General features: G+C 59.8%; 1 protein-coding gene across 1 annotated transcript; it reads right to left on the reverse strand.

Annotated features, from left to right (window-relative positions):
- Positions 1-221: 221 nt before the first annotated feature.
- Positions 222-7,438, reverse strand: CYP2W1 (cytochrome P450 family 2 subfamily W member 1). The gene is made up of 9 exons (XM_011744315.2): positions 7,265-7,438; positions 5,775-5,937; positions 5,257-5,406; positions 5,033-5,190; positions 3,575-3,748; positions 3,137-3,275; positions 2,854-3,038; positions 2,138-2,279; positions 222-1,924 (listed from the first exon to the last, which is right to left on the reverse strand). Exons 1-9 carry the CDS (start codon positions 7,436-7,438, stop codon positions 1,737-1,739), a joined length of 1,473 nt encoding a protein of 490 aa, XP_011742617.2. The 3' UTR covers positions 222-1,736.
- Positions 7,439-15,973: the final 8,535 nt, after the last annotated feature.

Genomic DNA, 15,973 nt, shown 5'->3' on the forward strand with positions numbered 1-15,973 from the left:
CTGCCCATGCCCCTGGGCACGAGTTGAAGGAGATTTGACACCTGCTCACGCTGTTTTCACTAAGCTAGGCTTGTTTACACTTGAGAATGAGGCGTTTGGACCGCCTAGCTTGGGGGGCCCTGGCTGCACCCCGTGGAGGAGGCCTGTGATCTCGCTGAGTTGTTTCTTCCCGGGTGAGATGGGGTGAGAGGTCTTGAGTCGGGCAGGCGGGGTCAGGGATGGAGTCAGGGTTGGGGTTACATTTGTCTTAGTGCTTTGAGGGGAAGCTCAGCCATCACTCATACCCCTGCACTTGGCATCCCTCACGTCGGCTGGGCCTCCATGAAGCGGGGCGGGAAAGGGTCAACGTTTCCTCCCCACGTGGGCCGGGGGCTCCCCTGGGCCCGTGGAGATGAATACCCCAGGCCAATGTAAGGCAGGGGCATGAGGGTCCCCTGCGGGACCGGGAGGGCGGGGCCTGAGTCCTCCACCCCACCCAGGAGGCCCTGACGACAGCTGAGAGGGACTCTCCACAGCCCTGCCCTGGAATGTTCCGCACCCTCCAGAGCTCCAGAGGGGCTCACCAGTCACACTGGACGGGGTGTCGCGTGGCCCCACCTGGCGCCGGGACCCCGTTCTCTCTGCCCTTCAAGTTTTCAGTGTCATATTTCAAATGTCTGAGAGGATAATAGTGAAGCCAGCACTTGGTCCCTGCTCTTCTCTAGAAATACGTGAGCGGACGCAGCCGAGCCCCCCTCCCTCCACCCCTTCTGGTCCTTGCAGCGGGTCCAGCAGGTCCAGCAGCCTCCGCAGCAGCAGCCCCGCCCGTGACTTAGGGACCCTGCAGCCCCACCCGGGAGTGTGAGGCCTGCCGTGTGCCCACCCGTGTGTCCCGGCTGCCGGGTCCTGGCCTTGGGGCGCTGCTCCACGGGGTGCAGGTGGGAACGTGCCACGGCTTATCCTCTTTTCTTATGAGGGGCCACCTGCTGCTCACATGCATGCTCTGCGCTGGGACGGGGGCCAGGGCCATCTCAGACACCAGGTGTCCCAGCACGCGCCGGCCATGCCACCACCAGCACACACGCCACGGGTCCCGCAGTCACCATCACCCACTTCACAGAGCGGAAAACAGCCCGGAGTGGAATAGGTCTGCTCAGGTCCCCAGAAAATGGGGCAGACTTGGGAGCCTCCGGCTCCGGTTCCTGTCTCCAAAGGAGAATGTGGGCCTCGCCTCCCTGCACCTGTCACGTGCACGGAGGACCAAGGGCAGCCCCGGTGGCTTGGCTCACAGTCTGGCACTGCAGGCCGACTGCCTCCAGGTACAGCCACAGGAACTGTTCCAGGAGCAGGAACAGAGTGGGGTCTGCAGGAGTCCCAGGGCCTGGTGGGTGCAGGGCTCACAAGCTGAGGACACCTGTCTGCGCCTGTCTCTGGCTGGATGCAGCCACCTGCCGTCTCTCGGCAGCCCCAGCTGGGTGGGCCCTCGGGGGAGCTCGGTGGGTGGGAGTGCAGCTTCAGGGGTGGAAGAGTGGGCAGGGCCCTGGAGGCGCTCCTGGGGGCTGGCAGGGACTGAGCTGCAGATGGCACCAGAGGGGTGGGGGTCCCACAGGGTCAGGCAGGGGGAGACCTGGGTGTAACCGGAAGCAGCTGCTGACCCTGTGGGGGTGGGGGTGGGATTTCTCAGGGCTCTCCCAGAGCAGTCCAAGCTGGGGGCTGGGAGGGGAGTGGGCAGGAGGACCCAGGGACTGGGGGAGCCCTTAGGGCCTGGGCACCGCGCACAGGGCCTGGGCCCGCGGCCGCATGGTGAAAGCCTGGGCAGGCGTGGTGTCCAGGGAGGCCGGGCCAACACCAGGTGGGGGCAGCAGGTAGTACTTCTGCAGGAGGCCAGCAAACAGCAGGAAAAGCTCGGTCCTGGCCAGGCGCTCCCCGACACAGACACGGCGGCCTGCAGGGGAAGTCGAGGCACAGAGTGGGCTGTGCCAGGTCTGCTCCTAGAGGGGAGGGGTGGGGACCTCCCCAGGGAAGCGGAGGAGCAGCCACAGCCGCCTTCAGAACCTGAGATCAGGAGGTGGGAGTGGAGGCGGCAGGCGGAGCTGGGGACATCCCACCCCTGCAGCCCTGGTGGTGCTGCCCCACCCCAGCCACAAGGGCTGCCGACCTGCAGAGAAAGGCAGGAAGGCCTCCTGCTTCACGAAGTGCCCGTCCGCGTCCAGGAAATGGCCCGGGTTGAACTGGTCTGGGGTCTGCCACTGTGTCTCATCCAGCAGCACCGAGGTCAGCAGAGGAATCACGGGCGTGCCCTGCGTGGGCAGCCAGGGCACAGAGAGAGGGGCCCCGGGGAAGGTGGGATGGGGCCCAGATCGGAAAGTTTCATTCCAGGATGTAGCTCCTGCCACACCCACCACATCTGGTGTTAGCCCACTTTGCAGGTGAGGCACCCGAACCCAGGGAGGCCACGTGACCCCGGGGCACACAGCCAGGGGCCCCAAGGATAGAGAGGACACCCAGGATGCACAGAGAGGGACACCCCAGGACACACGGAGGGGACCCCCCAGGACACATGGACAGGGATGCCCACAGGACACATGGAGGGGACCCTCCAGGACACATGGACAGGGATGCCCACAGGGCACATGGAGGGGACCCCAGGATATGCAGGGAGGCACCAGGTCTGCTGGCCAGAGCCCCAAGTGCTGGGCTGTGGGGTGAGGGCTGCCTCCCTCCTGCTCCTGGCTGGACGCCCCTTATTGCCTCCAGTTGGGGAGCCCTGGGCCATCAGGCACCCACTGGAGGCTCAGCCGTCCCAGTGCCCTTGCACCCCCGCGGAGGCCTACCCCAAAGGAGATGGAAGGGGCGAGGGAGGCCCGGCCCCACCTTGGGGAGCAGGAAGCCGCCCAGCTGCATGTCGGTGGCGGTGCAGCGGGGCACGTGCGGCAGGAGTGTGATGAACCGCTGCACTTCGTGGAGCACGGCGCTGGTGTAGGGCAGCACCTGCTGGTCCTCCGGCTGGGGAGGCCGCCCACGGCCCAGCACGCGGTCCAGCTCCTCCTGCACCCGGCCTGGGGCGAGGGGTGGGCTGCGTCAGTGGGAGTGCCATCCCTCCGCCCTGGGGGTCCCCCGGGGGCAGGTGTCGTCTCGCCCGGCACCGGGATCTCACCCTGCACGTCCGGGTGCCGGCCCATCAGAAGCGCAGCCCACTGCAGTGTGGCTGAGGTCGTCTCCGTCCCGGCCATGACCATGTCCAGGGTGCAGGCCACTGCGTTGTCCTCAGCAAACAGGCCCTCGGAGTCATCCCCCTGCAGAGGTTGGGGCAGGGCTCCGTGGGATGATCTGGGGTCTGTCCCCCACCCCACAGACCCAGCCCAGCCCTGGGCTCCACTATGGATGCCCCAGTGATCTGGGCTCAGCCATCCCCCAGGCAGGCACTATGGATGCCCCATTTCACAGACGAGGAGACTGAGGCTCTGAGAGGCCGCCAGCCAGGAGGTGGGGAGCTTGGTGCAGGACTGGTATGGACCCCTTCCCAGCCCTGCTCCCCTGGGGTGGCCCTCAGGACTCCTACAGGCCTTCGAGGAGGACCTGGGTCCTGGCACACCTGTCCCTGCTGGATCAGGGCATCCACATAGCTGCACACAGGGTCCCCCGGGCGCATGTGGGGCCGCCGCGCCTCCAGGAGGGTCCTCAGAATGGCGCGGACCTCCTCGATCTTTCGCAGGACAGGCCGGTGCAGTTGGAGCAGGGCCCCAAGCCAGGGGTAGACGTTGAATAGCTGGGTAGGAGGCAGGAGGAGCAGAGATGAGGACGCAGCCCCAGGACTGCACCCTGGCAGGCAGTGATCGTCCCCAGCGGCTGTGTTCACACCCAGGGGCTCTGGGCGGATGTGCTGGAGGCGGCCACAGAACAGGGACCCTTCGCCCTCAAGGGAGGACCAGGGACTCCCAGGAAACCCCCGTCCGTGCCCTGGAAGGGGACAGCCAGGCAGGTTTGCACAGCAGGACCTCCTTCCATCCTGGAGAGGGAGGAGGGAGGCGACTGCCACCGTGGAAATAACCTTGAACCTCCTGTGAGTCATGGAATGGGAGGCAGAGCAGACCTCAGACCTCGGAGAGTTGGGGCCGCCGCGGACACGAGGCTGTATCTGAGGGGTGAGCCTGGCACCGGCGGGTGCTCCATGACTGCCCATGGCCGTCCCGCCACACCTCATGCCACTCGCCTTCCTGGGGTGTCCGTGATCACCAGTAGCGAGGTCCACACGGCACCTCCGTGGCAAGGAGCTGGCACCAGCAGGGAAAGCCAGGGAACGCTCCGCTGCCCTGGCGCTGCCCCGGACCACGCAGTGCCATGCAACCTCCATCTTCCAGGTGGCTCCGGGCCCTCCTGGCTGCACCAGTAGGCAGGGTGATCTCACCCTGGCTAGGACGGGTGGAAGCTGTGCCCCCTGCTCTCGCTTGTGAACCCGCCGCTGCCCTCACTCCCGTCACAGCCCTGCCGCTGGGAAGCCAGGAGGTCCAGGACCCGTGGCCTCTGGGTCCAGCCGTGACGTGGGTATCACACCTGAGATGCGGGCTTCGGTAAACACACATCGAATACGGTGAGGACCCAAAAGAGGGAAACTTTACATTTTGAAGCAAAATGAAATGCACATGCGTTCCAAACATCAGAGGGATCAACTTTTGTGGTTTTGGGGCACTGTGAAGGGTGTCAGCTGGAAGGTGCCTGGATTGTCAGGGCTGGGGGGGCATGGAGCCCCCCGCAATCCTGGGGAAGCCATGCCTGCCTCCCGCCCCCGCCCTTGAGCAGGTGCATCTGTCACTGATGAGGGCGTCGGGGGAGATCAAGATCCCCCATTTCCTGGAGAGCACAGTGGCTGGTTTGAGGCCACACGACCAGCTAACATCAGATAGGTCTGGATTCAGGCCCTTGAGTCTGATTCGTTTTGCAAGGTGGGAGGGCCAAGAGCTGAGAGGGGACAGTGCTGGGGCCCCTGTCTTTCCCCTGCACGCCCAGCACCCCAGGCTCCACCCCACCCCGAGGACGGGAGGCAGCCCCTCACCTGCAGGCCAGGGGACCCCAAGAGGACCATGACCTCATCGATGAGACCCAGCAGGGACACAAACACCGGGTCCCGGTAGTCGAACCGGCGGCCGAAGAGGAGCGTGAAGGTGATGTTGGAGGGAGCCCAGCCCAGTAGGGCCAGTGGGAAGGGCTGGCCTGCAAGGGAGACAGGCCTCAGGCACGTCGAGGCCTGGGGAGGGGCGTCCCCAGCCCCCTGCTCACCTCTATAGCCATCCAGCTGCCCTGAAAGGCATTTCAGTTCCTGCAGAATCTTGTCAGCCACCGGCTCCCGGCCCACGCCCAGGCTGTGCAGGGCACGCACCGTGAACTGGCGGGCAGCTCTCCAGCGCGCCCCAGATGAGAAGAAGATGCCTGTGGGCAGATGCAGCGCCCAGTGAGCCCAGGTTCTCACCCCAGCCAGCCCCACCAGGCAAGTGGGCAGGCTGACCTAGGGGTAGTAAGACTGGCTGGGCCCTCACCCCCAATCCCACTCCCGTCCCCCTGGACTGGCCCCGGCCCCTCTTGACTTGGGATGAAAAGACCCCTGCTTGCTGGTCCTGAGCACCTGACCTGCTGTGTGGACACCTGGTCCCCCCCAGCACCAGCCCGGAGGCCCAGCTCCTGCCTGCTCTTCCCCAGGCCACCCTGGGAGCCTCTCCTGCTGCTGGAGCCCCCACCCCTCCTGGGATCCAGGTGCCGCCACACCCTGCAGTCCCCCACTGCGCAGGCCACATACCTACCTCCACCTCGCTGGATGAGCTGGAAGATGGCGATGGGAGGCCGGTCGGCCAGCTCCTGCCCAGGGCCTGCCAGCGCCTCTTTGACCACCTCGAACCCTGTCAGCACCACCGTCTTCTGGCACCCCAGGTGCACAGTGAACACCGGCCCATAGCGTTCCGAGAGCTGGCAGGGATGGCAGGCGTCACCCAGGCAGCCCTCACCCACAAGGCCCCCCTGAGGCCCCCTCAGGCCGGGCCTGTGCTGGGCAGGGGTGGGGACAGAGGGGAAATGGGGGCAGGTGGAGGGAGGCGCCTAGATGCCATACGGCCGGCTGTACAGGGTGGAGCAGGCAGCATCCAGCCTGGAGCCCACAGAGCCCCCTCACCATCTGGTGCTTGGCATGGCTACAACAGCCGGGCTTTTCTTTTTAGCCCAAATTCCCAGGGAGCTCTTTTGAGCCCTGAGTCCAGGCAGCAGGGATGGGGGCTGGCTATCTGCTAGGGTGGCACTTTCTGAAATGCCAGAGTCTACACAGAGTGAGGGCCTGACAGGCCCGGCCCCTGACCATCCTCAGCTGCAGCCCGGCCAGCAGCACCCCAGCCCACAGTTGGGGGCAGCCAACTGCCTGACTGGTCAGTCCTGTCCCGCTGACCCTGCCTGCCTGAGTGAGGACTGAGCGACAGGGCCAGGGCCGGTCAGGCTGCCCCGTGCCGTGTACGTGTACCCTCTGTCTTCAGCATCCCTGCCCAGGAGGCACGGGTCCTCTTCCCATTTCACAGATGAGGAAACAGAGGCTCAAAAGTGGGAAGTGGGGCCGGGTGCGGGGGCTCACGCCTGTAATCCCAGCACTTTGGGAGGCCGAGACGGGCGGATCATGAGGTCAGGAGATCGAGACCATGGTGAAACCCCGTCTCTACTAAAAACATAAAAATTTAGCCGGGCGTGGTGGTGGGCACCTGTAGTCCCAGCTACTCTGGAGGCTGAAGCAGGAGAATGGCGTGAACCCGGGAGGTGGAACTTGCAGTGAGCCGAGATTGTGCCACTGCACTCCAGCCTGGGTTGGGCGACAGAGCAAGACTCCGTCACAAAAAAAAAAAAAAAAAAAAAAAGTGAGAAGTGTTTACTGTTGAACACCTGAGGGCCAAGAGGGGCTGAGCGGGCAGCCAACACACGCCCAGGCCCTCCTCCCCTCTGTTGTCCCTCAGCCCGGTCTCCTGCAGGCTCTCAGCAGACACAGCCTCCTCCAGGGAGCCCTCCAGACTCCTGCCCCCGTGCTGGACCCTGGGTGGCACTTCCAGGGCTGCTTCTTACTCACTTGTCTGCTTCCCTGTGGGAAGGGGCGGCTTTCCCTTCCCAAAGGCAGGGTGGGCCCTCCGGCCTCCTGCGTCCCCTGCTGGGCCTGGCACCATGAGGGAACAGGCAGTGGAAACGGGGCCCGGCTTCCCCAGGAGTGGGGCCAGGACACAGCAGCTGTCCGGGCCGCGAGAGCTGCCCAGGCCCCCTGACCTACCTCCATCAGGGACCGGTCCTGTTGCGACAGACGCAGCAAGTGCAGGTTCCCGATGAGTGGCAGCGGGCGAGGCCCTGGGGGCCACCGGTGGGCTGGGGAGGTGTCTCGGGCATAGGCACGGAGCAGCCCCCAGAGCCCCAGCAGGCCCAGGAGCAGCAAGAGCAGCAGGGCCATGACGACGTGGCTGGTGAGGTCCCGCTCCCCTCCTGGGCCCCGTCCCCCCCGCGCCCTTATAGGCCTCCCCGGGAGGGCGTGCCCGCACCCCACCCACCCCACCACCCCTAGAATGTGGAACGAGCAGTTTGCAGGGCAGCCACCAGCAGGCGGCTTAAAGCTGCAGGCCTGTGTGGAATGTGGGGCTGAGGCCCTGGTGGGTCCGGATAGGGGAGGGCAGGACGGGGGCCCTCTGGGGTCAGGCATCCATGTCCCCTGTCCATAGAGAAGGATGCGGCCCGTGGACTGTTCTGCTGAACCCACCAGTCCAGGCCCCTCGGCGTTGGCCACCCCTCAGAACTGGAATTCACAGGGCTTTGGGGCCGAGGCCCTGGCTTGGAGGGGAGCTCCCTGCCTTTCACAGGTTCTGAGTGGGACCCTGCGGAGCTCGGGGTTTGCAGGCCTCTCCCAAACCCCATCCGTGTGCACCCAGCTCTTCTCTGATCAGTTCCCCACTGGGCAAGGGACAGGAGTGAGACCTCAGGACGGCCCGTGAGGGGCCTCAAATCCCACAGCCCTCACAAGCCGCCACCCGCATCTCCCGACACATTTCCTGAGGGTGTTCACCCCAGGTAGCAGCCTGCTCCTTTTTGAGGTCTGCTGCCCAGGCAGGGGATGCAACTGTCTGAGCTAGGACAGCAACGTGGAAGGGCTGCCGGGTGGTAGGTGGTGGGGTTTACGAGCCCTGTCCATCTGTCTCCTAAACCGCTGTGAGGGGCGGGAGGGCTGCTGGCAGCAGAAGCGGTGGGGCCTGCTTTGCACAGCCTGCCCTGACATGAGGCAGCTGGAGCCGGCGCCAGTGGGGCGGGACCCTCCCCACGGCCTGTCTCTGGGGCGTTGCCCATGCCCTGTACAAACCGCAGAGACTGAGGCCCTCACCCCTCCTGGGTTTGGTCCCCCTTGATTGGCTGGCAGCCTGAGGCCCTCACCCCTCACCCCTCCCAGAGTTGGCCCCTTTGATTGGCTGGGAGGGAAAGCCCCAGCCACAGTTGCACGCCTCCTGTGGTGGGGAGCTCACTGCCTCTATCCCGCTGTACAGCCTCGGTGCCAGGGCTGGGTGGCTGCAGTGGGGAGGGAGTGCCTTATACCAGGGCCACTACTGGGCAGGCTGGGGGTCCTACCTGCCTAGCAAAGCTTACTTAATTAATTCAGGGAACATTTTTGTTTTTTTGTGTTTTGTTTTTGAGACAGGGTCTCGCTCTGTTGCCCAGGCTGCTATACAGTGCTGAGTACAGGCTCACTGCAACCTCCACCTCCTGGGCTCAAGCCATCCTCCCACCTTAGCCTCCCAAATAGCTGGGACTACAGGCACACACCACCAAGCCCAGCTAACTTTATTTATTTATTTATTCATTTATTTTGGTAGAGATGGGGATCCCACTGTGGTACTCAGGCTGGTCTCAAATTCCTGGGTTCAAGCAATCCTCCTGCCCTGACCTCCCAAAGTGTTGGGATTACAGGTGTAAGCCACTGCATCTGGCCTAATTTTTTAAGTTTTGGGTTTTTTGTTGTTGTTGTTGTTTTGAGACGGAATCTCACTCTGTCGCCAGGCTGGAGTGCCATGGCACAATCTCGGCTCACTGCAACCTCCATCTCCCCGGTTCAAGCGATTTTCCTGCCTCAGCCTCCCAAGTAGCTGGGATTACAGGCGCATGCCACCACACCCAGCTAATTTTTGTATCTTTAGTAGAGATGGGGTTTCACCATGTTGGCCAGGACGGTCTTGATCTCTTGACCTCGTGATCCTCCCGCCTCAGCCTTCCAAAGTGCTGGGAATTTTGTAAGTTTCTTTTAGAGAGGGAGTCTAGAGGCTGGTCTTGAACTCCTCCTGGGCTCAAGCGATCCTACTGTGGCAGCCTCCAGAAGCGCTGGGATTACTGAAGTGAGCCAACGCTGGGCCAGCCTCTTTTTCTTTTGAGATGGAGTCTCTTGTCTTCCAGGCTAGAGTATAGTGGTGCAATCTCGGCTCACTGCAACCTCCGTCTCCCGTGTTCAAGTGATCATCCTGCCTCAGCCTCCCGGGTAGCTGGGATTACAGGCATATGCAACCACGCCCAGCTAATTTTTGTATTTTTCGTAGAGACGGGGTTTCGCCATGTTGGCCACACTTGTCTCGAGCTCCTGACCTCAAGTGATCCACCTGCCTCGGCCTCCCAAAGTGTTGGGATTACAGACGTGAGCCACGGTGCCTGGCCCTCTTTTAAAAATAACTCGTTATGGCTGGGTGCAGTGGCTCACGCCTGTAATCCCAGCGCTTTGGGAGGCTGAGGCAGGTGGATCATGAGGTCAGGAGATGGAGACCATCCTAGTTAACAGGGTGAAACCCCGTCTCTACTAAAAATACAAAAAATTAGCCAGGCGTGGTGGTGGGAGCCTGTAGTCCCAGCTACTCGGGAGGCTGAGGCAGGAGAATGGCGTGAACCCGGGAGGCAGAGCTTGCAGTGAGCTAAGATCCGGCCGCTGCACTCCAGCCCAGGCGACAGAGCGAGACTCCGTCTCAAAAAAAAAAAAAAAACAAAAACAAAACTCATCATTGGGGAATTGACAATTCTCTAACGGCCGCCTGTACGTGTTGCTTGCTCTGGGGGGCATGGCTGGGTGTGCATATTTACATTGTTTCCAATCTTAGGCTGTCACAGAACATCCTGCTAAAAATATGTGTCCATACCTGCAAGGATGGGCACAGTTGCACAGATATCTTTTTTTTTTTTTTTTTTTGAGACGGAGTCTTGCTCTGTAGCCCTGGCTGGAGTGCAGTGGCCGGATCTCAGCTCACTGCAAGCTCCGCCTCCCGGGTTTGCGCCATTCTCCTGCCTCAGCCTCCTGAGTAGCTGGGACTACAGGCGCCCGCCACCTCGCCCGGCTAGTTTTTTGTATTTTTAGTAGAGACGGGGTTTCACCGTGTTAGCCAGGATGGTCTCGATCTCCTGACCTCGTGATCTGCCCGTCTCGGCCTCCCAAAGTGCTGGGATTACAGGCTTGAGCCACCGCGCCCGGCCTGCACAGATATCTTAAAATAAATTCCTAGAAACCAGGTGGCTGAGCCAAGGGATTATTGCTTTCTGATGGCCGGCGGACCTCCTGCGCCCTGCAGAGATGTGTGCCGACTGTGGCCTGGCTGCCCAGGCGGAGCCTGGGACTGTTTGGATCAGGCCTGATTGATCCAACCCTGCCGGTCAGATACTCAGCCCTGTGCCATCCCTATGACCAGGAGGAATGCAGCGCTCTGGCTGGCTCAGGTCCTGCCTGGCCCTGACGTCAGAGGCAGGGTGGGTGGGGTGGGTGGGTAGGTGGGCTCCCCCGGAGGGGCTGGAATCAGACAGACCTGGTTCCAAACTCAGCCCCGCACCTGTCGGCTGTGGCAGATGGCAGCTGCCAGAGATGGCCGCACAGATTCTCCTAACCACACTGTCTTTGCGTAAATGTAACACTGCGCTTCTCCTTCCACAGGAAGGCTTGTGGTCTTCCTCCTTTGTGACACAAAGTAGCAGAGGCCAGAAGCCGTGTTTGCTCATTTGGCCTGTGGCATTCACCCAAGGCTTTTGCAGTGCACTGGAGATCCAGCACACATCAAAAAGGAACAGTCCCTTGGCTCAGCAACCCAGTTTCCAGAAATTTAGTTTAAGGCATCTTTGCAACTGTGCGGAAAGAAGTGTGCGCCCTTCCTCAGTGACTGGGTGGCCCCCGGAAGAATGCCCCGGAGACTGAGCAGGCACGGCGCAGGTTCCCACAGCTCTTGCTTGAATCCCTGTATTTTTTTTTTTTGAGACGGAGTTTCCCTCTTTGTCGCCCAGGCTGGAGTGCAGTGGCGCCATCTCGGTTCACTGCAACCTCTGCCTCCCAGGTTCAAGCGATTCTCCGGCCTCAGCCTCCTGAGTAGCTGGGATTACAGGCACCTGCCACCACGCCCGGCTAATTTGTGGGTTTTTTTTTTTTTTTTTTTTTTTTTTTTTTGAGACGGAGTCTTGCTCTGTCACCCAGGCTGGAGTGCAGTGGCCGGATCTCAGCTCACTGCAAGCTCCGCCTCCCGGGTTCACGCCATTCTCCTGCCTCAGCCTCCCGAGTAGCTGGGACTACAGGCGCCCGCCACCTCGCCTGGCTAGTTTTTGTTTTTTTTGTTTTTTTTTTTTTTTTTTGAGACGGAGTCTTGCTGTGTCACCCAGGCTGGAGTGCAATGGCCAGATCTCGGCTCACTGCAAGCTCCGCCTCCCGGGTTCACGCCATTCTCCTGCCTCAGCCTCCCGAGTAGCTGGGACTACAGGCGCCCGCCACCTCGCCCGGCTAGTTTTTTTTTTTTTTTTTTTTTTTTTTTTTTTTTTTTTGAGACGGAGTCTTGCTGTGTCACCCAGGCTGGAGTGCAATGGCCAGATCTCGGCTCACTGCAAGCTCCGCCTCCCGGGTTCACGCCATTCTCCTGCCTCAGCCTCCCGAGTAGCTGGGACTACAGGCACCCGCCACCTCGCCCGGCTAGTTTTTTTTTTTGTATTTTTTATTAGAGACGGGGTTTCACCGTGTTAGCCAGGATGGTCTCGATCTCCTGACCTCGTGATCCGCCTGTCTCGGCCTCCCAAAGTGCTGGGATTACAGGCTTGAGCCACCGCGCCCGGCCAGTTTTTTGTATTTTTTAGTAGAGACGGGGTTTCACCGGGTTAGCCAGGATGGTCTCGATCTCCTGACCTCGTGATCCGCCCATCTCGGCCTCCCAAAGTGCTGGGATTACAGGCTTGAGCCACCGCGCCCGGCCTAATTTGTGTATTTTTAGTAGAGACAGGGTTTCACTATGTTGGCCAGGCTGGTCTTGAACTCCTGACCTCTGGTGATCCGCCCACCTTGGCCTCCCAAAGTGCTGGGATTATAGGCGTGAGCCACCACACCCGGCCAAATCACTGCATTTTTTAAAAAGGTCAACGATCCTAGCCCTTGCCTCCTCCTGTACATAACATACCATCCGACAGGATCAGTGGCTATAATCTATGACGAGATGGACTCTTGCACCGAAACTTTGATGATCGGATTTGGCTCGAAGGTACCCCTGCACAGGTGCAGAGCCTCCACCACCTGTTGATTGATAAGCTGTGGCCTGAAACATTGCTTTGGAGCAGTCAGACGGAAACTCTGAAACACCCTCCCGGATTGCAGTGCTCAGTAGGAATCTGAATAAAACTAACTTTAATTCTTCAAAAGCAAAAGTTTTCTCTAGTTGACTCCTTGAATCTGGGTGGGCACTTCTGACCACGGTAGAGGCTGGATCCCAAACAGTGATGCAGCTTCCTCTTGGTTCCCCAGGACACCTGTGCCGTGGACCCAGGCGTCATGCTGTGGGGAAACCCAGCAGCTCCTAGAGGGGCCCACGTGGAGGGGACCCAGGCCCACAGAACCATGGCCACGCCTCCGCCCAACCCTGAGCCCACCTGCCTGCCAGCCACGTGCACCATCCTGAGTGGATCCTCCCGTCTGAAGTGGAGCGAACCCAGCCGAGGCCCCGTGGAGTGTCTCCACCAAGACCTGCCCAAGTGCAAGTCCATGGGTAATGACTGCTGCTAAGTGGGCTGCTTTGTTATGCGGCGGCAGATAACACAAACGCGGCCATGTAAGCTTCAGCGAGGGATGGGACCCCTGGGATTCTGTTTCTCAGTGTCAGATGAGGATAAGAGACCTGCTTAACTGGGTTCATTCATTTGCAAACTATAAACGGAGCACGTCCAGCATGCCAGGCACTGTTCCAGGCTCTGGGGATCCCGGGTGGAAAATGCTTAGCAATGCCTTGATCACTGGGGCTCAAACAAGGTTCGTTCCCTTCTCTGAGCTTTTCCTTTTTTCTTGTAGACAGGGTCTCACTTTTTTCGCCCAGGTTGCAGTTCAGTAGTACAATCTTGGCTCACTGCAGCCTCAACCTCCCAGGGCTCAGATGATCCTCCAACCTCAGCCTCCAGGGCAGCTGGAACTACAGGTGTGCGCCCCTATACCAGGCTAATTTTTGGAATTTTTTTTTTTTTGAGACGGAGTCTTGCTCTGTTGCCCAGGCTGGAGTGCAGTGGCGAAATCTTGGCTCACTGCAAGCTCCACCTCCCAGGTTCACGACATTCTCCTGCCTCAGCCTCCCGTGTAGCTGGGACTACAGGCGCCCGCCACTGCGCCTGGCTAATTTTTTGTATTTTTAGTAGAGACGGGGTTTCACCATGTTAGCCAGGATGGTCTCGATCTCCTGACCTCGTGATCCTGCCGTCTCATCCTCCCAAAGTGCTGGGATTACAGGCGTGAGCCACCGCGCCCGGCCTGGATTTTTTATAGACGAGGTTTCAGCATGTTGTAGCTGGGACCACAGGTGTGTGCCCCTACACCCATCTAATTTTTGTATTTTTGTTTTGTTTTGTTTTGTTTTTGAGATGGAATCTCACACTGTCGCCCAGGCTGGAGTGCAGTGGTGTGAACTCGGCTCACTGCAAGCTCCGCCTCCCGGGTTCACATCATTCTCCTGCCTCAGCCTCCCGAGTTGCTGGGGCTACAGGCGCCCGGCTAATTTTTTGTATTTTTAGTAGAGACAGGGTTTCACTGTGTTAGCCAGGATGGTCTCAATCTCCTGACCTCGTGATCCACCCGCCTCGACCTCCCAAAGTGCTGGGATTACAGGTGTGAGCCACCACACCTGGCCCAATTTTTGTATTTTTTATAGACATAGGGTTTCAGCGTGTTGTAGCTGGGACTACAGGTGTGTGCCCCTACATCCTGCTAATTTTTGTATTTTTTATAGACATAGGGTTTCAGCATGTTGCCAAGACTGGTCTTGAACTCCTGGCTCAAGTGGAGAGCTGGGATTACAGGTGTGAGCCACCACCCCCAGCCCCTTCCCCACTTTTTATACCGGTGAACTGCTCATAAAAATTCTTTCCTTTTCTCTCCCAGCTAAAGATCTCATATCTCATATAAAGCAATAACCATTTGCCAGGTGACAGTCAATTAAAAGCCAGTTGTCACCTCCAGGCTACAGGTCCCTCGGGGCTCTCAGACAGAGAGGCTTAGGGCAGCCCCAAGGGAGGGGCTGTCCTTCCACTGCTAAGCCGCTGCTCAGGTCAAGTGAGCTCTTTGCTGGGTAATAAAAGCTCCCATTGTTCACAACCCTGGAAATGTATTAATGAGTAACCCAGTGTGTGGGCCCCTGGTGTAAAATAGTAGTTTATATGACAGGAATAAGGTGCAATTTTCCTTTTGTCGTTTTCAGTGGGCCCAGAGCCCCAGGCCAATCAAGGACCTGACAACTGGATATCTGCAGCCCTGGGCCCTCCCCTGGGGCCTTGGCGTGAGGTCCGCACTGCCCTGCGGTTCAGAAACATTCAGTGCCAGGCTTGTGGCTCAGCTCTGGGCACACGGAGCAGAGTCCGACCTCGGGCACAGGAATCTAATGGTATGCATTGCAGAGGGGCAGGTTCACCAGGGCCCAGCGATAGGGAGAGCTGGAAGCCACATGGGGAGGGGACACCTGGGCCAGGCTTGAAGAAGGGCAGGCCCCGGGGTGGGGGCGGTTGGGCTGCCTTGACCAAGCCTTTGTCTGCAAGCAGCCCCTGGGAAGTTGCAGTAACTGGCTCCTAAGCAACAGTGGTTTTGGGTCACACCAGGGGTCCAGAGGGGGCCAGGCAGCAAACTCAGTGTTGCTGGGGGCCCACGGTGCTTCCCACCAGGGCCTGGCTAGTGATTGTGGAATGGGGTGGGGGGATGGATGAGTGAGTGGAGGCTGGAGCTTGGGCCATCCATAGCACTGTAAAAGGTCCAGTGTTCAACTTCCTCATGGCCAGGACAGGTTCAGGGCTGGGAGAAGCTACGCAGGTGGAAGCTGGGGTCTTCACTGAGCCCTTTCCCATGACTGCTGTTGCCATGGTGACATCGACAGGCCAATGCCGGGCCCGGGCCTTACCACTTACAATACACTTTCATTCTGTCCTATGTTGAGTTGCAACTACCCTGTCCCCCATTCATATGGTGAAGTCCTAGCCACCAGGACCTTAGGATGTGACCTTTGCTTTGGAAATAGGTGCCTCACCACCTTACAGGCGGTGGCTTACACCTGTAATCCCAGCCCTTTGGGAGGCCAAGGCGGGTGGATCACTTGAGGTCGGGAGTTCGAGACCAGCCTGGGCCACATGGTGAAACCCCGTCTCTACTAAAAATACAAAAAAATTGGCTGGGCGTGGTGGCAAGTGCCTGTAATCCCAGCTACTCAGGAGGCTGAGGCAGGAGAATCACTTGAACTCAGGAAGTGGAGGTTGCAGTGAGCTGAGATTGCACCATTTCACTCATGTCTGGGTTACAAAGCGAGACTGTCTCGAGAAAAAAAAAAAAAAGCCGGGTGTGGTGGTGCACGCCTGTAATCCCAGCTACTTGGGAGGCTGAGGCAGGAGAATTGCTTTAACCTGGGAGGTGGAGGTTGCAGTGAGCCAAGATTGAGCCACTGCACTCCAGCCTGGGCAATAAGAGAGAGACTCCATCTTAAAAAAACAAAAC

Source organism: Macaca nemestrina, chromosome 4 (genome assembly GCF_043159975.1).
Source record: "Macaca nemestrina isolate mMacNem1 chromosome 4, mMacNem.hap1, whole genome shotgun sequence".
Classification (NCBI taxonomy): Eukaryota; Metazoa; Chordata; class Mammalia; order Primates; family Cercopithecidae; genus Macaca; species Macaca nemestrina.